The following is a 21,435-nucleotide window of genomic DNA, read 5'->3' on the forward strand; positions in this document are numbered from 1 at the left end:
GAAAGAAACATCTTATCCTTTTGTCTTAATTCATGTTTATGTCTAATATATGATTTGAGGAAATCTTAAATGAAAAATTGATACTTGCCCTCAGTCCACAACTTTCACTCTTTCCCTTTCTCTGCGTGTGTTAGTTTTTTAAGAAAATATTAAGTAAAAACAGAAAAATAGCAAAGCAATGTTCTCCCACCTTCTCGATTTCTCCCTCGCTTTGATCACTTAACCATCTTGCTCTAAAATATCTCTATACAACGGGATTTAGAAGAACTATAGAACCTGCTGAAACACTTCTTGTTATTTGTTAAACTCTTAAGAGTCGCATGTACTTCTATTGATAAACCCCAGATAATCCCCGAAGAGCGAAGATTTTTGCTTCTGTTTATCTCATTTTCTAAATTTAGCCACAAATGCTCATGGAAGGAAAAAAAAAGCAGAGATGGTTTTCGACAAACCTGTTGCACAATAATCACAATGTTTTTAATAGGAAGTTTAGATGTCAGTCTGGAATAAAAGTTTCTATTTTTCTTCAAAATATTTACAAAAAGAAAAAACATGTTAACATTATTTTCAACTGTTAGCTTTATAAATACACTTTTTTTTCTTTTTTTTTAATAGAACAATATTCAATTCTACTTCTACTATAAACTTAATATTTTTGTTTTGGTACATCAAGAACAGAAAGAACAAGCAAATAATAAGCTCCTTAAAAGAAATAATAATATACAACGTTTGAAAAAACTTTCATTTATGTTTAGCGACTAAATCGGAATGTTAACCAATGCACTTAAGTAAGCTTATTAAACCTACTTCACTTACATTTGAAATTAAGCGTTCATTGTATTTATTATTTTTTGTTTTAATTTACATATACCTTTACGCAATTTGAAGAACTGGCTGATGGAATTTGCTGAATCAACTGAAGAGAAAGAGAAGTATTTATTAAAAAAACATTGCATTAAAAGATAAAATGAACACTACTCCATTTTTTTATTTCTGACATATTTTAATCCAAGTTGGTGAATAAATTAGTGCAGTTTAAAAAAAAAATTACGTACATTGGTAAATCGGAACAAAACTGAAACAAAATAAACTCTAGATTATGTTTTATTATTTCCTTTGATTGGTTATTATTGGTGCTTGTATAAAATGAAATGTTATTACATTTTAATGAATAAAGTTTAATGAATTCTTAAAAGTACCGTCTAAGTAGCCTACGTCCCGGTGTCCCAACAAATTCTTTCGGTACAGTTAAATGTTCCTGTTTTGCGAACCTCGGGAACACAAAAATCAATGTTATAGTCTTTTAATTTGACAGTGATATACGAATAAAAATAAAATACCATGAAAAATAAAAAATTTTTTGCAAACATTATTATCTATTTAAATTCCTTTACTATTCTTCATAATAAAAAAATATATATTCTTATTAATGTTTTATTATACCTTTGCGATTGCCATTTTTAATTAAATAAAAACAGAAAATTTTGGCAAAATAAACTAATTTTTTTTAATTGTGTCCCGATTGGGACGTGAGGAAATATGCACACCCTAGTCTAGTGGTGAGAAACAGTTAACAAATAAAAAGATATAGAATAACATCATTTGGAATTCACTCTGCTACATACAAATTACATTTAACATTAAAACAACCTATGTATTGTAAACCTGGGCGACTTAAACATAGTGTTAATATTCTATTGGCTATATATTTTTTTCAAGACATAATCAATTTATGTCGAGACTGTTTTTAAGTGGTTAATGTTAGTTTCTTAGTAAGTATAACATAAAAAAATGATGATAAAAAATTACACAGAAAAAGTAGTTTTTTAAATAAAGGCACATATAAATGATGTTTAATTAACATGTAAATAATTCCTAGGTCCAACGTCAATTGAAATGATCAATTCCTTTGCTAGCAAAGAGATGCGGTGGAGCTGCAAGAATGAACCATCGGGACAGCTTTAATATTACCTAGACGTTTAAATCTCAACAATTAAAACGGATCAAAATATGGCTCAACAGTTAATACATGGACGACTTTGTCTTTGTCTGTTATCGGAGATGCAAAGTAGCAAAATAAGAAAACGTACGAGGGAAAGCGTAGAGGAGTTTTATGGATTTCCAAGCATCTGAGTTAGATCTCAGAAATTTTGTGCCCAATGTGATCAAAACGTTCAATTCCTTAACCAATGTATAATCTTTTAAAGCTTTAAGAACACCGCTCAACTCTCTTTACAATTTGTTCCTCTTTGCTTATCTTCGAAAAGGTAAATTTACCTTAAAATTTATCTTCTTAAAGGAAGAATTTTATAGCTGAAAAATAATTTCAATTTAGTTAATTTAAAGATTAGCCTAAGATCCGATTTTGCGATCTTTCTGAAGCTTTCTGAAGATAATTTGTAGAATTTAAAAAGAATCTCATTAAATCAATTTAATTCAACAAAAAAAAAAAAAAACTTAGATTGTACGGTAAAGAAAGATACAAAACCTCCCAAATTTCTAAATAAACAAACGACTGAAGCAAGGTTGATACTTATGGCGCCCTTTAACTTCTCTGTAAAGCAAGTTCTTAGAGGATAAACGCTACTCATCTCCAAATTGAGTGTACGAGTTGGGGGATATGTTTTCTGTCGTGTCAAATGCTGAAAATATAAGCCATATAAATAAAAGTACACTAAGGAAATTGAAAATGAGTTTTCTAGTTGGGAATCGCGCATTAACAAAAATAAAACTGAATACACGCTGCAGCAAAAAAGTATACGTCAAGAACTCTACAGCTTAATTGGTTTTTCTCTAGCGACTAGATCAAGAGGCATTGTTGAAAAGTGAATAATGAAAAAAAAAAGATGTGTAAATTGACATAATTTAAGGCAACCGAATAAGCAGCAGAAACCAGTACTTTTATAAAGAAGAGCCGAAAACTGTTTACTTGCTTTGGTAATATTTTTTTTTGAATGCAGTTATGGTATATCCAGAATCCAGTGAATTCAGTAATCCCTAAATTAGGAGGAAGAAGGATGAGTGGAGAGTGGAAGGAACATTTTTTACACAATCCAGAGTAACAAGTTAAAATCGAATCATCACCTAATTCGACTCTTGAGAATTCATAACTTTACCTCTTTAAAAGAAGAGAACGAGGCAGCCACAGAATAGTACTGGTTGGAGGCATGAAACAAAGCAAAGCAAGAGCAATGAGTGAGAGGGGAGGTTTGGGAGCATAGAGAGCTGAGTTGTTGAGGAGTATCCGGGATCTCTTAGTCGGTGAATAATTTCCAATCATAAAAAAAGTAAATAATGTGTAAAACGTTTATACACTGAATGAATAAGCGAACTTATCTACACTTAATATAAACCAAAGTTACTAGAGACACCTGAATTCAACTTCAAACTGTGACTACATTTATTAGGCAAAAAAAACAAACTACTTTTTGTCTACAAATTTATTTCTATTTTACTACTGCCAAATAAAAATTTTGCCTTTAACTGTCCTTTAATTGCTGGATTTTATATATTTATTTACAACCTTTGACTTTAAACATTATCTGTATGTGACATATTACAAATTTCATTGTGTTTCTATCTATGATTAATAAATATTATATTACTTTTCCAAATAAAAAACAATATTAGCAGTTATCTGTTCATTTAAATAGATATTATTATATTTAAACATAAATATCAATCAATCACTTTAACATATATATATTTTTTTTATCTTTTTAAACTTTAAATATTTACACTTAAAAACGGGAAGTGTACAATCCTTGAACTTATATGTTTTGTTAATATAAAACTTAAGTCATTATTTATAAAATAATTGCACAACCTATATTTTAGTTTTTATTTAAATATATATATTTATTCATTTATTTAATTTTATATAATAATGTTACTCTATATACAATAACTATGAACTTCAAAAATTCCTCCACTTTCTTTTCCCTTTAACTTTTAATTTTAGTATTTCAAGCCTGAATAAACTATTTTACATAAATAATAATTGCTTACTTTTCACTTCAAATATTCATTGGACTTCTGTAAACTTACAAAAATTATATTTTGTGCTGAACTATTTCAATAATCACTCACTAAATAAACTTTTTTCGAATATATTAGAGATCAAATATTATTCAAAACAATACAAATCTAATTAGGCTCTTATATTCTTGAAAAACTATTTTACTAATCTCTAAGTACATATTTTTAAATTTTTTAAACAATTTAGTTTCCGAAAGACAAATTAAAGTGTAATGAAAACTTGTTTAAATTTTATTTTCAGTCTTAGTACAAAAATAAATTTTAATTTCATAATTTATTTAAATTAAAGTTATTAACAGATTTTATCTACTCAATTGTAGATATAAGTATGTATGTATATATTCTTAAAATATATATACTTAAAATATTTAATCAAAATTAAAATATATACTAAATTAAATACAATTAACTACAAATTAATCGAACTACAGAGTAAGCGTAAATGCTTACAAAGAAATAAAATCTAACAAATTTTTTTTAACTGGTCCACAATTACATGAAACTGTTAATTCCTTTATGGCACAAAACCAGTAAATATTAATTAAATTGTATTTACAGTTAAAAAATAAGATTATTTTTTTTATTTTTAGCTTTGGTCAAGTTTTGCGCTGATTTTCGAACTTTTTTTTAATTATTATTATTTAATTAATGAATGAATGAATTAATTTTTTTAATGTAGGGAATTTCGCCAAGTTCTGACAGCACCAAACTGAAGTTTATGAGTAGTAATGATATATAACATATGTTATAATTATCAAGTGACCATTCCCTTTCCAATTGATTCAAAAGGGGACCTTAAGAATGTTAAAGGTAAAATTTAAAAAAGAAAATCATTAAATATATTGATTTCAAATAATACCTGATTAGGTTTCTGAATCAAAAAAGTTCTGGTAAAATGGTGATCTAGAAAATATTTATTTCATAGAAGGGGATTATTATAGTAAGAGAATAAAAGATTTACAAACCTATAGTGATTTGAACAAAGAACTTAACGTAGATGAGTGCAAACCCCCTAACTAACTTTTTGGAGCTTTGTACTAATTGGGAAAATTAGGAAAATATCACTTTTAGGGATATAGATGCTTCGGGTGACCCCGACTTTTTAAATACCTATCTGCTGATACACAACTGTTTTGCTTGACGAGTTTAGCCACATTCTTTGTAAGGAAGATAGATGAACGATAATATAGACGATTACCTAGGGTATTGTGCATATAAATAAAATAACCACAACTTTAGCAAGAAGGTGTAAAGAATGTACCAATCCACAAAAGCCCCAGCAAACTTTAGTTCTCTTGTCTAAGCAGCCGTAGAAGCGTTCAGTAGAATATCGTAATGTTAATGTGAGAAAGAACGAATACGTGAACTTGTTCCGAAAAGAGAGAAAGAAGGCGAGGCAGTAAATTTCAAAGTTGTATAGCCTATCTAATAGATTAAAATATGGAATTCTTGACCAGAAAAGTAGTTCTATAACTTACAAATTTCAACAGAAGTGGTTTCTTGAAGGGTAGAGATATTAAGAGTCCTAGGATAAAGTTTGCCTTCGGACAGAATAAAAAAATGGATCTCGCAGCATGTAACATAGTAGTATCCAGTGCATCCTAACTGATGCCGGGCATAATTTTAAAGTGAGCAATTGATAAAATTGGGTGGGCATTATTAAGACTTTGGAACGCACAACACATTTTCTAATTCTATTTCTTAGTGTATTTCGAATTATTCAATACATGGGCATGTAAAAGAATACTAGAAGGCTAGAAGGGATAAGAACATGTTTTCAGAAAATTTTCATTACTGATAGAATGAATCCTGGCCACTATTAGCACTCTGCTTTTTGATCTTAAATGCACCGTTTGTTTTTTTTTCCACTGCGAAAATCATCTGATATTATGTTCTCTTAAGCAACTATTTATCATTAACTTAAACACTGGGAACCAACATTTAAAAACAATATAGCAGTTACAACTACGACGAATATTTTCCCTCATTAACGAATGAACTGAATAGTTACATTATTGTTGAAAATATAATTTCTACAAAACAGCGTTTTAATGTGTACCTGTGTTTTGTTAAATTTCTATGAGTTACATTTCCAAATTATAAAAAGAAATGCTACATTTCACTAAGGGAAGGTTAATCAAAGCATGGAAAGACAACTGGTATCAGCAAATATTCCCTTTTCATTTAACGTGTACCATAAAGATAAAAAAAAACTCTAACCTGATATTATGAAACAACCTTTTCTTGGGAAGGTTGATTTGTAACAATCACATGCGACTGAGTAGTCGGTGTGTGCGGTACATCCTGTCCACCAGGACCACCGCCAGTTGTTGCTCTTTGAGGTGACAATAACTCTTGTCGATCTCTTTCACGTTCTCGTCCTGGCCTAAATGATTCTAATAATGCCTCAACACGATCTTCAACCGGTCCCCATTGTTGAAAACCGTTATTATTCTGAAGCCAAACTACTACGGTTCCATGTGCACATCTTAAGTTCAGTTCAGACCTGAAACAATGTAGTAATAAAAAGTGAATTTCCAAAATATGATTAATACATTTACAAACTGTTTCTTAATTAAGAATTTGACTGGTACATCAATATATTTTCAGGAATAAGTAGTTTCGCATACGCTTATAGTATTTCTTCTTAATACATTTAGTGACTACTAATTTATCCTTTGAAAAAAAAAAAAAAAATCATACAAGGGATCTATCTTAATTTCAATTTTAAGACTAGAATAACTGTCTAATTTCCGGAGACCTGCAGTGCTCTGAAAAAAGCACCGATCGCCAACAACCTTAGATGTTGACGCGCTTTAAATTAAAAAAAAAAAAAGTATCCTTTTATTAAGTAATAAAATATCAGAACTTTTGTTGCACAGTGCCAAAGAGTGAGAACATAACAGGTCGAAGGAAAGTTTAAGGAAACACAGAGGCCTCTGACAGGAAGAAGGTTTGGTACGGCTCAAGTTTGGCTCTTCGGAAAAGTAAAATTTATGTTTTCAAACAGTTCAGATTCTTAAGACTAATTAATGGAGTTTAAGTAGTGGGTACCTCAATACATTCTGGGTCGCGATGATTTCTGGGAAATCTGACCGATCCCATAAAGTGAACATTTTTAAAGTACATTAAAAAAATAGAATCAATCTCAGACGACAAAACTGAAACTGTCATAATGACATAATTAAATTAAGTGATTTACTTCTTTTTCAGCGGAAACAGATTTTATTTAATCACTAGCATTCTCATTTAATGAGTTAGTGGTAATACATCAATTTCTTGTAGCACTAAAAGAAAGTTAAACGGTAGACGATTACAAAATTTAAACTAATTATTTTCTAAGGGAAGGGATTAGCTATGCGGTTAGCATACTGGACTCCCACGCGGAGGTCCCGGGTTCGAATCCAGCAGCTGACCCTTAGATTTTCTCTTCCTAGGAGCTTCTTACAGCTCACTGTCCGGTGATGGACAGTGTTGTCTGTAACGAGAGAACACTGTCCGGAGGCCGGCAGTGCACTGGAAAAAGCTCCGGGCGCTAATAACCTCAGCTGTTGATGCGCAAAAAAAAAAAAAAAAAAAAAATTATTTTCTAAATAAAAAACGTTAAGAATTAAATACAAGTATTTAATTACTGCAAAAACCAACTTCGGTAGAATATGCTGAAATCCATGCCGATATTCGTGCTCATAATTGGGCACTACAACTTGTTTCCTTTTAAAAGGAGACGCTTCTAACTTCAGCAGTGCTTGAGGAGTAGGATCCCTCCATTCAGGAATAAAGACAATAAATGATAGCGGCTCAGGTGATTCTGACAATAGTCTTTCAAAATGATTCACAGCTGCCTCCATTAATTCTTCAGAGTACGGTGGATTCGCAGCAAATGAGCCAGAAACTGCTTTTAGTTCCAATATAGGCCTACCAAAAAATATTAAGGTTATAGTTCATGAAAAAACGTTTTGTAACAATCTTCTCACTTAAACTTCACATCACTATACCATTATAATTAGAAAAAAAAGTATGTACTACTATTACCCTCTCGATCCAAAGTAAGAGTCAATATCTGGAAATGCTGAACAATACTGCTTAAAGTAGCAGTTAAGCGGAGATGCAAAACATTCAAAAGTAACTCCAAATACTTTATTGAGACATTCAAGTACAGTCACTGGCAATGAAGTCTGGGATGAATGTGAACCTCCAAGATATGTATTATATCTTTTTAAAAGCATCCAGACACGAGTCAAAAAGTATTCCAATTTTTTGTCATCAAAACAGCTCATTCTGTACATAAAGTCCTAAAATTTTTTTTTTAAAGTTAGAATTTAAAAAAGTAACCACTTTTTTATGTAAAATATATTGATCATTGCCTAATTTTGTGTGTATTAGATTAGTAAGCTCAATAGATAGTTAGCTATTACGTTAAACATGTCAACAATTGACCTTATTTACATAATTTTTCTGATAGACAAATTAAATGGAGGTACAGAAGCTTGTCATAAATTAAATGGCGAAGTAACTAACACTGGGCATTTTGTGTTACGCTTACAATGAAAAAAATATTTGTTTATAAAACAAAATAAAAATCGGTACTTTTTGTTCTTCCCTTCAAAATTAGGCCACGCCTCGGGATCTACTCTGCAGATTAGCCAAATTATAAATTATTTTCTATTAAAAGTCAACTAGAGTGTTCACTTTAAATGCATAGACTTTTTTGTACCATATTTTAAACTTTTTCAGCAATACAATTTTACCTGAAAAATAAATTCACTAACCAATTTATGAAGATATTGCGTATTAATTGCAACTGTATCTCCTTGAAACCTTAAATGCGTTTGATCTCGATCAGTTAGGAAATCTACTTGTGGTAACCTTGGGCAAGGTGTACTGAATTGTACTGGATAACACCATACTTTTCTAGTGTTGGTCACAACACTCAGGTAACTTGGCTCTTAAAAAAAAGGCACAAGGCTCAATATATTACACTTCACAGGTTCCTAAGGATACATAAATTGTACATTTTTTAATAGTGAAAATAAAATGTTACCAGGCACTCCTTGTTCTCTGAGTATTTCCAAATGTTTATCTTTTATTTTTTTTGCGTAATCTGACGAAAGATGGTAAATTTTTAAACATATACCTTCAACAGATTCTTTCACTGTTTCTGTCAAATGTGGCTGGCATTGTTCCTAAAGAGAGGAAAAACAGAAATGTATTCTCCTGACAAATTCAGTTATAAAACAACTACAAACATTTCTAAGGAAGAGATTAGCCAAAGTATTTACTTCTCAGGACCCACACAAGCAAATTCTCTGTTCGAGTCCAGCTAATTACTTTAGATTTTCTCCTTAGAAGATTGCAGCTATTGTTCACATTTATTCTTTTGCATTTTAACTGAAGAGGTGATCTTAAATAGCGCTTTAAATTATAGAATAAAATGTTGCAAAAGAATTAATTTATACATTGTTCAAGAATTCATAAATGACAAATGTGCAAAAATTGTAAGAACGTGTTTCTTCAGGAGCAATGTTAAATGAGTCTTAACAAAACAGTTAATAGAGTGCCTGTAGACATCAATAAATGATTAGTTCTAATCTGTCAAGAACACATATTTACTCTAAGGTGTGCAAGCCTGTCTTGAAAGTCGTCAAACGAACTTCCTACAGTCCTCCTTAACCAATTAAATGTGTCCTCAACATTCCACATCACTACTTTTCTACTTTCAGGGGAAGCATTCCTAATAAAACAAAAATATATAATTTACAAAAAATAATAATAATAATAAAGTCTTATCATTTAATGTAATTCTTATAAATCTTTGCAAATCTCACAAAAAAATTATACCTAGATTCTATAAGTTTTTTAGCTGATTCGGCATATCTTGACAACTGTTTTCTGGCATCTCCAGTAAATTTAGGTCTGACAAGTTTAATAGGTATGTCGTTTATGACTTCTCGATACATACAATGTGAGATTTCAGGGCTACAGGAACTTGGTAAAAGAGGATCTGTTCCTGTATCTATCACTTTTCTTTCCATTAACCACCTATTGAAAGAATCTTTTGGAGCATCTATACCTGAGGAATAAGAGACATCATTAATTCTACTAATTCATCATTACAAATTCTGATTGCAAAAGCAGTAGGCTTTTAGGATACATTTATATAAATTTTTTTTTTTGGTGCTTAATTCTTGATTTATTATAAAATATATATATTTTTTTTTTCTGCAATTTTGGCTTTAGAATCAGTTAAAATACGTACTTTCCCTTGAGTGACAAAGTTCTTGAAAACAGGACCTCAATTTATTGGCCAAATTGCATCTATAGAGTTCCACTACAGGGTGAGCATGTGGTATGTTCATTGGTGTTCTCTCGTAGATTATAACATTGGTTACAACTTCTAGATCCCAAGGCCCACTAAATGAAAAAAAAAAAAATCTTAATTGATTTCACTATTAGCTGCTAGCTACTATAGATAGCTTCCATGAAAAGTGTGTACGAAATTGAAAAATAGGTGAGGGGCAGACTAAAGTAAGATTATTTTCTAAATAGTTATGTTGAGCTCCGGGTGTGAGTAAATTAGTTCAAAAAAAGTAATGACATTGAGCGCTTGTAAAACAACTCTTTTCACCTTCGGTAAATTTAGCTCACGCAGGTTCTTTTGTCAGAGCCTTTGCCTTTGTCAATGCCTGCCAATGCCTTTCTCAGAGACCTTTAACTGTGCTAAATTCATTGTGCTATTCGGACTTACTTCGCTGCATTTAGTGAAACAAGCAGAGGCCGGGGCCAGACCATAAAGTCTGTCTGGTCATTAGACAACTGGACATTGGAAAGTTATAATTGCAGAAAGAACCTGTTGCTAATTCCCCGGTGCAACAAAGGATGCACTTGGTCCAGTCCAGAAACTTTCCACGGTACCCACAACTAAGAGCTTCTACCAAAAGTCTTTTCAGGAGTTGAAAGAGAGCTTGAAAAACTTCTAAAGATATCTTCAGGGGTCAAACACAGTAAGAAAACCATGCAAAAAACTGTGCAAAACCAGCTCTAAGTGAGGAGCCCTTTAACTAGTACGGTAACGTCCCCTAAATCGTAAGAAATGGTCAGGATGCATCTCCACACGAGACAATTAATTAAACTAGAAGCATCTGAACAGATTATGTCAAGAGAAGGAGAAAACGGCCTAGCATATTCTATTTGCGTTGAGACCAAAAAGAACTCATCGTAAAGATACTTGTCCTTACAAACAGGTTTCACCTATAGACTTACAAATTAACATGTAATAATTCTTTTTTTAGCTGCCGTACCAGGAAAACAGGACCCACCACATATACTCCCATCGCTCAAGTAACCTAACCTGTATAGATGTTAATGATTCTAAACAGAGAAATCATGCTGTAACTCTTTAATAAATAAATTATAATATAGTTACGAGAGAGCCATTCGTTTGGGAGCTGGAGATCCTACACATTCCTCGGAAGAACGCCTTTTAAGAGCAAGCTGCATACCTGGCTGCGCCCCGGGAGCACCTGGCCCACATATACCAAGTGGATCAGTAACTGGATCAAACTAAAACAAAATAAATTGGCGTGCATCGCAATTTTAAAAATTTATTTTAAAATTGGAATTTTTAAATACATTTTATTTATTTCGATATGCGATCCTAAATTCTGTGAATAATACGTCGGTAGATAATTATTATTTTTGTCTTACGTTTAATTATTAGAATCTCAAAATTCTTCAATTTTTTTCACCAATAATTATTTCCAAGTAAAAATGAAATAAGTATAATTCCGTGTTTTTTGCCTAAATTCGCGCACCTCCTTCTAAAATAATCTATAACTCCAACTTTACAATTCTAAAACAGTACACATGTAATGAAAGTACAAAACCCTTAAACATGTGCGAGGTTTCATTAATTTTTATTTAATTATTTATACAAAATGTTTTACGATTCAGTACAATTTTTTAATAACACAAATACACACCTTATAACCTCTCTCATTCAGTCAGCAAGTGTAGTGCGAGAAGGTAGCGAAAGTGAAGAAATAAATTTCTAAAACAAAAAGATGATTCTACCTGCGATGCGAACGATAAGTACGAAACCAGTCAGTGATACAATAAACATGCGCGCTGCAGCGGATGCAATCAAAGCTGCTCGAACGATTAAAAATATTGAACTCAACTGTAATAAAATTAAGAAAGGTCTAACCTTTTCTTTGATTGTAGAAACCAGCAACTTTTGGGGCTCTTTGCTTGTATTTTACTCATTCGGTTAAAGATTAGATCAGGAACTTTTGGATTGCACTTATATGTTATACATATTAAGAGGCAGTTAGAATACCTGAAGAGATAAGCTGTTGCTTTGAAGGAGTTTGTTTAAAACCCCCAAAAGAATGTTAGAAATACTTGTATCTCAGTCCTTCTGAATGTAAGGGAGAGAGAAAGAGTATTCAATTTAAGGAAATCAAATTAATCAGAAAAACATTAAGCAGTCTTCAATTTTAACTAACACATTTATTTCAGACTTCCAGGAGACTTTTTCTGAATTGAAGAATTAACTGACATGACAATTTCGAAAGGGAGATAACCATGACTCCTTAACTAAAACTTCATAAAATGAATTTCCGAAGAAATATGTATTTTAAATAAGGGAGACTGATTTGCTTTACGCTGTGAGTTATTGTCAAAAGCGTATTGTTTGTTTTCTTGGGCGCAAATAAATCAAGTACGAACTACCTGCTCAAGAATATGATTAATCTCTCATAATTTCACAATTTGTAAAATACCAGATAAGGAACGTAAAGCATGACTTTCCTTTGAAAACAAAAAAAAAAATCGAAAATCTGCATAATCACAAATGTGTATTTGTAAAATAATTCATGATATACCCTCGCCTGCATACCTGGGGCTTCAAACTTGGCATTTCCCACAATGACTCTCCTGTCAATTTATTCCAGAAGTATGGCCTTGATTCTCTCTTGCTCCAAAACTTTCTCCAACCATGTTGGATCATTTCGAGAGGTAACTCTGGCCCCATATAGCCTGCAGCTAACAAACCCTGAAAGAATATAAATGTTAATTAAACCACAGTAAATAGTGTGTGCATAAATTTTATCAAAATTTAGAGAGGAGTTCAAGAAAAAGTGTTGGTAGATAAGATTTACGTCGTTATTTAATCATGTCTTAAATTATAATTATTAGTTTTTCTTCGACAAAGAAATTATTTTTTTAATTAGGAAGATATAATATATTTGCTTAAATTAAATATCTCTAAAATTAATGTCATATCGACCAGTTTTTAACATATGTTTAAAACTCTTCTACTTCTTTTAACTCTTTAAGATGTTTCAGTTCCGGAAACCTTTGTGAAGACTCAGCCAGGAGACGAAGGAAACGCCTTCTCATATCCTTTTTACTGTGTAACTACCACGAGGTTGCATAAGATATTTGACTGTCTGTTGCCAGAAAAGACCGTATCCCAACAAAGCCAGGTGAGAAGAATCCTGGATCTTGATAGAAGTGAGTAAAAAAAAAAATTAATAATAAAGTAATGCTTATTTTTTTCCTACGGGCTTAATGTCTAACTACCAATTAGGTGTCGAAGACGGAGGTGACTATCAACATAATTTTCTATAAATTTACCGTTAAATAAAAATACAAGCTCTAGTCCGAGTACCGAACCTAGTCCCACAAAATATCTTAGCTTAGAGGACTCGCCTACAACCGCTTCTGTTAGGAGGAAGTATTTACCTACCACATTTTCAATGAAATGGCACAATAAGCCTTTCTGGTTTCTACCCTTTGTTCAATAATAATGATGATATAAAGAAATTTCATTTTGATCACTTTTAATCCTTCTATTATCAATTGATTTCTCAAATTTCACTTTGTACAAAATCTGCATGTAAACTAACGCTCAATTTTTTTTACTGCTTACAATAAATGATGCCGATAAAATGTTTTCGTGTTCATGACATCAAACTTTATGCACTTCCTTTATTAGAAGTTTTAAAGTTAATAATAAGGCGCTAACTTACCTTTATCACATTTTTCAAAATACTTACATGTTGTGGTTGCGCCAGATGGGGATGAACCAATGCATTAGGGTGCTCAATTTGAACTGAAGGAGGCTTAATCGGTGTGGGTACTAGAATGGGCATTGCCTCGTGCGATAAATGGGGCTGGACATCCCAAGAAGTGCCAGGCATATCTTCCTTAAGTCCATTTATTTCGACACCAACTCGATTCCAACTCATATTTGCTTGCAATTCGTTTCGAATGCAATCTGGTGAATTAAAAAATGTTTAATCAGAATGTCTTATTGTAATAGATTTGTTTGTTATCTGCCAAAATATTTCAGAATGTTACACTGTAAACAAAAATTACTGCAAATGAAATACATATTGAAAACTTGAGTTCTAAGTTACTTTGAATGAATTTTCTTTAAATATAAAATTGAAATATTTATATAAAATTGGAATATGTGCATGATCTAATAGGATGAAGTGGACAGCAAACACATCAGACTTGTTATTAGTTATTGATAACTTAATATAAAATTATAATAAAGTATCTAATCCGAATGTGGATATAAGAACTGGAAATTTAAAAATTAAGTACTTACTTACATTATGATCCAGTTATAGATGATTAAAAGTACTTTTCTTACATATATAACTATCGTGCGTAACGACAGACGATAACAATGATCAACTTAGTGGACGCCATTTTCACGACTCTACAGAACACTCTGCTTGGCTGTGCTACACTAATTTTAACTCCAATTGCTATAGTACCGCTCTAATCCGTTGAGGGAGTTTATCGTTCTAAGTGAAACGCTTCATTGTAAGTTGTATAAATTTGGAAATTAGAACTTATAAATTCAACACTAAGTTTCAGCTTCTCTTTGAAAAATAAAACATTTTCTGGAACCAAAATTTAAAAAAAGACTCAAAGATATTGAACTCATCAGAGAGGAGTTCAAGAATTAAAAGCTACTTCAATGTATGTAACATTAAAGTGATGATTTCTTCAATTGATTTAGTTTGGAATTTGTAAATTATGTTTTTCATGTTTGTGATTTTTATTTTATGAATTGTTAAGTTAAATTTGGCCTTTTAAAATAATGTGACAACGATATTGGCTTTATAATAGGGAAGACTTTCGATATAGAAAGTTCGATTCTAGAGAAGATGCACGATTATCAAATACTGCTTTAGCTCGTATAAGAGTTAGAGGTTGAGTGGAGTAGGGTAAGTGCGCTTTGCTTAGATCAACTCGTCTAGTGTATGTGTTGTAAATGTGTTACTTTTTAAACAATTCATATTATGTCTGTTCTTAATGTAAATTAAATTTGCAATTTTATTTTTAATCTATAAGCTATTTTTCATTTGTTTAGTGTTTTGAGTGTCTATTTCTTTAAAGTAAATTAATTTTTGGGTGGAAACTACCAGTAATATGTCTGTAGCTTTCATGCAAAGAGGACCTAGACAGCCTCCAACCCCTCAGCAAATACAGAAGGTGATAATATTTGATAATGTCAAAATGATAAAAGTCTTATAGTTCATCCTATGCAAGAATTGTTAACTTTCTCCAATTTATATTAGCTTGTTTATTTAAGATGATCTCTACTGGTATTTTGTAGATGTTAGATGAAAATAGTCAACTAATTCAAACAATTCAGGATTATCAAAATAAAGGAAAGGTTCAGGAGTGCATGCAGTAAGTCTCAATTTAATTTCATGAGCAGTGTTGCTCTGTTATTTTTAAATATACATCCTATTATTAACATATTTTTTGTTTTTTGAATCCTGTTTTCATTGCTGATGTATTTAATTGAAGCAAAAATTGAATTTTAAACAATTTTTCTTCATCAAATGGTCTCGGTAGGAGTACCATCCAACTTATTTTAATCGCACATTTAACTAATTTTCCAATGAACAACGTTTTTAAAATATTCTTTTACGGTGATTTATAATTAGTACCATTCTACTTGTAAGAGCTTTCTGAATTTCCGAATGCTGATTGTTTCTGAGTGCTCGCTTGTAAATTAGAATTTCATATTTTAGAATGGTTAGAAATTACCTATATTTATTTGTTTACTTTTATTTAAATGAACATGTCTTTCAAATTTTAAATTGTCAACTCCATTCTCTTAGTTCCTCTAATTCAAAATTATTACCGTCTCCTTCTATGCCATTCAGTCCTTGACGATTATTGAAACCCTTTTGGTGACTTGACAAGGGAACCTAAGTTATTTAATTGTGGTTTTATTTGTCAGTTTCAATCAAAGTAATGCTATAATCAAGTGCGTTGGAAAGCGTTCATGAATTTGTATGTTTTCGATGTGGTTGTACGTGGGTTCGTTTACTAACCCATCTAGAATAGAAAAATTACCAGAGTGAACTTGTTAGGGTATCACTCATAATAAATAACTTAAAGTTTTGTTTTATAATTCTTCCTTATTAGAAGATATTTATTATTTTAGGTATCAACAGATATTGCATCGAAATCTGGTTTATTTAGCATCAATAGCAGATGCAAGCCAAAATATTCAAGCTCTTTTGCCTGTAAGTTATATATACAGTACTAAAACTTTTTAAGTGAATTTCTAGACAACTACTTTATAAGCTCTTGCTTGCGATTAATTTATTGCTGTTTGTAGCCTCCTCAAGGAGTCACTCCACCGCCACCACCTCCACCTGCTCCGAGCCATCATCAACCTATGCATGGTGGTGTAGGACCACCTAATTGCCCTCCTGGACCAGAAATGCCACCACAAAATCCGCAGAATATACCCACCAATTCAAATTTTCAACAACAACCAAATTATCGTCCTCCATTGCCACCTACACAACAGTCATTGCCTCCTCAACAACGTCAGTTAAAAAATTTATTATTTTTGTTCTTTAATATTATTTAACTCTTAGTTTGCTTTTATTTAATTATTTTTTGTCTTCAATGTATGATTTAAATGATCGTTTAATTATAAAAATGCTTATTGTGCTGAAGACAATGTGATTGGTTTTATTTTGAATTTTTATTTATATGAAGTTAGAAATTTAATTTGTTTCTATATGAAGGACATTCGTAGCTCCCTCAGTATTAGTTCACACAGTTTAGGAGCAAACTTGTAAGAATGTTTATGGTGATCTAGAGTTGCTAGGTAGGACCAGTGAACCCTATTGTTGCACACCAACACAGGCCTTATTATTTTTTTATTTATTTATATTTTATGATTTAAGGCGCGTCTACATCTGATGTTATTGGCGCCTGGAGCTTTTTCCAGTGCACTTCCGGCCTCCGGACGGTGTTCTCTCGATACAGACAACTTTTTCCATCACCGGACAGTGAGTTGTAAGAAGCTCCTAGAAAGAGAAAATCTAAGGGCCAGCAGCTGGATTCGAACCCGGGATCTCCGCGTGGGGATCCAATACGCTAACTTTGGATTGAGTGCTTTGGGGGAGTACAAACTAGTGTCACAAAACTGGAACTTATAAGTTCGTTGTTGCAGAAATAGGTCAAAGAAACCATGAGCATCTGCATTAGGATCTTTTGGAGTTGTAGTGCGCGTAACCTCGTGCTATTATTAAAAAAAGAGCGTACTCTACCAGAAACTTCCGATAATCTCACAAACCTAGAATAAATACACCAAAAAGACTTGAATTTTAATGATACAACTGTCATTTTCAAAAGTCTTCCTTCGAGTTATTCCTGATGAAGGCCAGAGAATGTGATCTCCTCTCCCTTGCACACGTTCAATCTGCTGTAGAGATTCTCTTTTACTCTGCAACATTTCAGCTGAAATAACTCGAATTCATTTATTGTTCTCGGCCGAATTACGTAGCCGGACTGTTATGGAGACCCACAAGAAAAATCACAAGTGGACTTTTCCGGTGATATGCTTACTAAATGAACGCCGTGTGCTCCGTTAGGCTTCGTTTACGATGAAGTACGAAACGTGACGTCAGGACATTCGTGCATCCTAATTTGTAATGAGATTTGGAATTTAGAAAGTTCAACTTATCGGAATGCACGTACTTTCAGATGCTATGTTACTTACTCCATTGTAAATGAAACTCAAAACTGCGAAGAGTACAGCCTCAATATCTTTTTAATTTCATGCATTTCAAAGTCTTTTTTTTTTCAGAACCGATTCGAACTTTTTATATTTTTATGTCATTCAAAGCACAGGGCTAAGACGTCGTAACTGGAAAAAGTCGGATTTACAATAGCGGGTGTAGATCTGATAAATGTTTTTTTTTAAGTCTGACCTTTTTCGGATTTTCACCAAATTGATGAATCAACCACTGATAAGGAATGAAAATTCGAAACAGAGCGGAAAAATGAAAAACATCGAGTGCTATAAAAGATAAAATCAACGATATTATCCAGCACTGCAGACCAAATCACATTTTTTGTGTGTAGATTTGTGTGAATAAAACTTACTTTTGCATCAAAAAGACAGAAAATTTTTATAAATTATGATGTTTGTAAAAAAACATATCACCTTAAAACATTTCACCTTAAGATTTGATATAAAATCTCTCCTATTTCCTTAAAGTTCAATTTATATAGTTTACCTATATAGTTTCTTAACATAATACCCTGCTTAACGTTATATTTAGAATTACCTTTTAATTTTTTTTTTTTAATGATTTTTAAGACAAAAGTAATACTTATTTCTTAACTATATTTATAACGTTCTGAATGTTTAGGTCCAAGTATGCCTTCTGGCCCTCAGCAATACCGAGGAACTCCTCAAGGCTATCCGCAACAAAATCCTCAACAAACGTATCAGAATTCACAGTATCCCAGTCAACCACAAGTTTCTTCGCCACAGGTAAATGTAAAGTAACAAGTAGCAAGCTTTATTGAGTATGTTTAACTTCTACTATCAGATTTTTACGCTTTGTTTGAGTGGTATTAAGAATGTGTTTAAGTGTAAGTCAAATTTCTGCACATTTGCACAAACGTAATGAATCAACCAGAGGAAGGATGAACGTTTGCAACCGATCTGATTTAAGACAAGTATAGTGTCAGATAAAATCATTGACGTCAAAAGACCTTATTATTCGATTAATTTGTTAAGGCGTATAGTGGAAGTGGAGGGCAACCTCAAGTACAGCAGGGATACAATAGCGGAAATACTGGTTATGGAGGGCCGCCTCCACCGAATCAAGGTCCTCCTCCAGGACCACCAGGACCTCCGCAAGGTTATTCACAGCAACCATATGGGCCTCCACCGACTAACAATGCCCAACCTCAACAAACAGGACCCGCAGCTTATACACCTCCTCAGCAGCAAGGGTATCTATTACTCACACTTTTGTACATTCATTTACTGCAGTCTAAGCTAAAATTAACTAAATTTTTTCTTGGTTATTATTTCTATTTTAGATATCCTGTGAATTCGCAGCCTAACAGCTATCCTGCAGGATATGGAGGACAACCATATGCTGGAAGTGCTCAACCAAATAATCAGAATAATCAGAATACTTACCCTTCCAATTACGGTGCACCTAATTATAATACTGCTGGAAGTGGAGGTGCCAGTGGACCAGGTGCTGGCACGGGCGGGCAAAGCGGTGGAGGTGCTGGAAACGCGAATAGCGGCAACGCTTCAGGAACTAGCGGTCCTAGTGGAGGTCCACCTCAGCAGTATCCTCAAAGTGCAGGACCTGGTTCTGGCCAAGGCCCTGGTGCCCCTGCTGGTGCTCCTGGTTACCCACAGTCTACTGGCAGTTCTCCAAGTCCTCAGCCTGGAGGTTATTCTCAAACAACTCATGCTCCTTCAGCATCGACTCAGACCCAATATCCTCCTCCAACTTCTGGTGGCCCTCCACCTCCTCCAGGGGCTTCTCCTGGTTATCCTCCCCAAGGTTATCCTACTGGTGGATATCAGTATCCAAGTGGTGGCGGAGCTTCTCCATATTCTCAATATCCGCGACCTCCAGGTCCACCAACAGGACCTCCTCCCCCCCAGCAACAATATCCCCCTTACAATTACCAACCACCCCCCCAATAATTACATGAACGTAATTCTCTTTTAGGATTTTTCTATTTTAATCTTTATTTAAATTTGAATCAGTTGAAGTGGAACTGTAATATTAATTATACTTTTTTAAACAATAAAACTCATGTTGGTGTGAAACAGTGGCGTGAAATGGGTAAGCGGTTAAAAAAATATTGTTCTTTTGTTAGATAAAAATCGATACACCACGTTTTTAAACACAGTAATTTAGCTGAATACTCTGCTGACTCTTTTGACAACCAAAACTTTCAAACCATTGTGTATTCTTCTCTAAAAAAAAATAAAAAATAATCTGAAGAATAAAAAATATTCTTCAAAAAAAAAAAAAAAAATAAACGCTCATTTGTCAGAAATATATTCAACTAAATTTTACAAGCATAACAGAAGTAGTTACTGATAAAAAACAAAATACTAATTCAAGGCACAATTGCAAATTTCTGCGCATCAGGAGCCGTTCGCATCTCTAATGAGAAATAAATCTAATGTTATCTCAATTTATAAAATTTACGATGAAGCCTTTCATTTATTCAAGGTAATTTGCAGAATCTTTTATTTTAATTCGTCCTAGAGAGTTGATTCTGATAATGTAAATACTTTTGCTCAGCTATTGCCTATGGACAGAAGTTCTTTTTTTAAAATTGTCCGCGGCATCATACTGCATCTGCACCAACAAATTTCGTAAAATCGTCAATTCCATTAAGTGCATTTGATGGATGCTGTTATCGCTGGCATTGTGACCATTATGAAGAACGGTCTTCGTTCTATTATCGATCGTATCATCTGAAAAATATTAGCCATAGGCGTTCTTAAACTTAAACTTAAAAACTTATATTATCTTCCAGGCAAGTTTAAAATCTATGATAAATTTTAGTTGTCAAATAATTAATAATATTGACTAAATAAATTTATGAATTGAGTTTAATATGGTAAAATACAAAAGATACTTCGCATCCATTGAATGTACGCCACTGGTACCACCCTTAGCTAAAAAGCTAAAGCAAATTTTACACTCTATTTTTTTACCTGTGAATTGTTTTGTATCATTTAAATTAATTTTTATGAAAAATTAACTAATAAATGAAATGTAGTTTGCCAACTAGTCGCTTTTAATTTTTTTTTGAAGAAATGCAGTGAAAGTCTATTAATTCAAGTAGAATGTGGTGGTACAATTCTAGTTATTAGTTTGTTTTTGTTATGAAAATTTCGCTCTTCCACCTTTACATACATTATAATTTTGCATGTCAAATTAAGTGTAAGCTTCCTATTTGGGATATGGTTCCCTCTCTAAGAAATTTAATTGGGGCATATGGATGTAGTGAAGCACTTACGAAAATGGTTTATCATTATAGCCCACTGCTTTATTTTATTAC

At 32.5% G+C, this 21,435-nt stretch overlaps 2 protein-coding genes across 5 annotated transcripts; one reads left to right on the top strand and one right to left on the bottom strand.

Annotated features, from left to right (window-relative positions):
• Positions 1–496: 496 nt before the first annotated feature.
• Positions 497–14,816, bottom strand: Pcif1 (Phosphorylated CTD-interacting factor 1). Of its 2 annotated transcripts, none has more exons than XM_074130494.1 (12): positions 14,661–14,816; positions 14,097–14,317; positions 12,935–13,090; positions 11,462–11,598; positions 10,295–10,449; positions 9,877–10,108; positions 9,649–9,769; positions 9,080–9,221; positions 8,808–8,983; positions 8,071–8,330; positions 7,684–7,953; positions 497–6,544 (listed from the first exon to the last, which is right to left on the bottom strand). In XM_074130494.1, exons 2-12 carry the CDS (start codon positions 14,286–14,288, stop codon positions 6,265–6,267), a joined length of 2,121 nt encoding a protein of 706 aa, XP_073986595.1. In that variant the 5' UTR covers positions 14,289–14,317; positions 14,661–14,816; the 3' UTR covers positions 497–6,264. The 2 variants fall into 2 exon arrangements, with proteins under 2 accessions (XP_073986595.1, XP_073986594.1); XM_074130493.1 differs by having other exon boundaries at positions 14,657–14,816.
• Positions 14,817–15,178: 362 nt separating this feature from the next.
• On the top strand, positions 15,179–20,401 carry LOC141455426 (uncharacterized). 3 transcript variants are annotated; one of them, XM_074130504.1, is made up of 8 exons: positions 15,179–15,284; positions 15,431–15,552; positions 15,677–15,753; positions 16,520–16,601; positions 16,697–16,910; positions 18,750–18,874; positions 19,124–19,341; positions 19,432–20,401. In XM_074130504.1, exons 2-8 carry the CDS (start codon positions 15,490–15,492, stop codon positions 20,057–20,059), a joined length of 1,407 nt encoding a protein of 468 aa, XP_073986605.1. In that variant the 5' UTR covers positions 15,179–15,284; positions 15,431–15,489; the 3' UTR covers positions 20,060–20,401. The 3 variants fall into 3 exon arrangements, with proteins under 3 accessions (XP_073986605.1, XP_073986607.1, XP_073986606.1); XM_074130505.1 differs by lacking the exon at positions 15,179–15,284 and adding an exon at positions 15,294–15,318; XM_074130506.1 differs by having other exon boundaries at positions 15,255–15,552; positions 15,653–15,753.
• Positions 20,402–21,435: the final 1,034 nt, after the last annotated feature.

Source organism: Rhodnius prolixus, unplaced genomic scaffold, assembly GCF_049639745.1.
Source record: "Rhodnius prolixus isolate KJV_2025 unplaced genomic scaffold, Rpr scaffold_4, whole genome shotgun sequence".
NCBI classification, from domain to species: Eukaryota; Metazoa; Arthropoda; class Insecta; order Hemiptera; family Reduviidae; genus Rhodnius; species Rhodnius prolixus.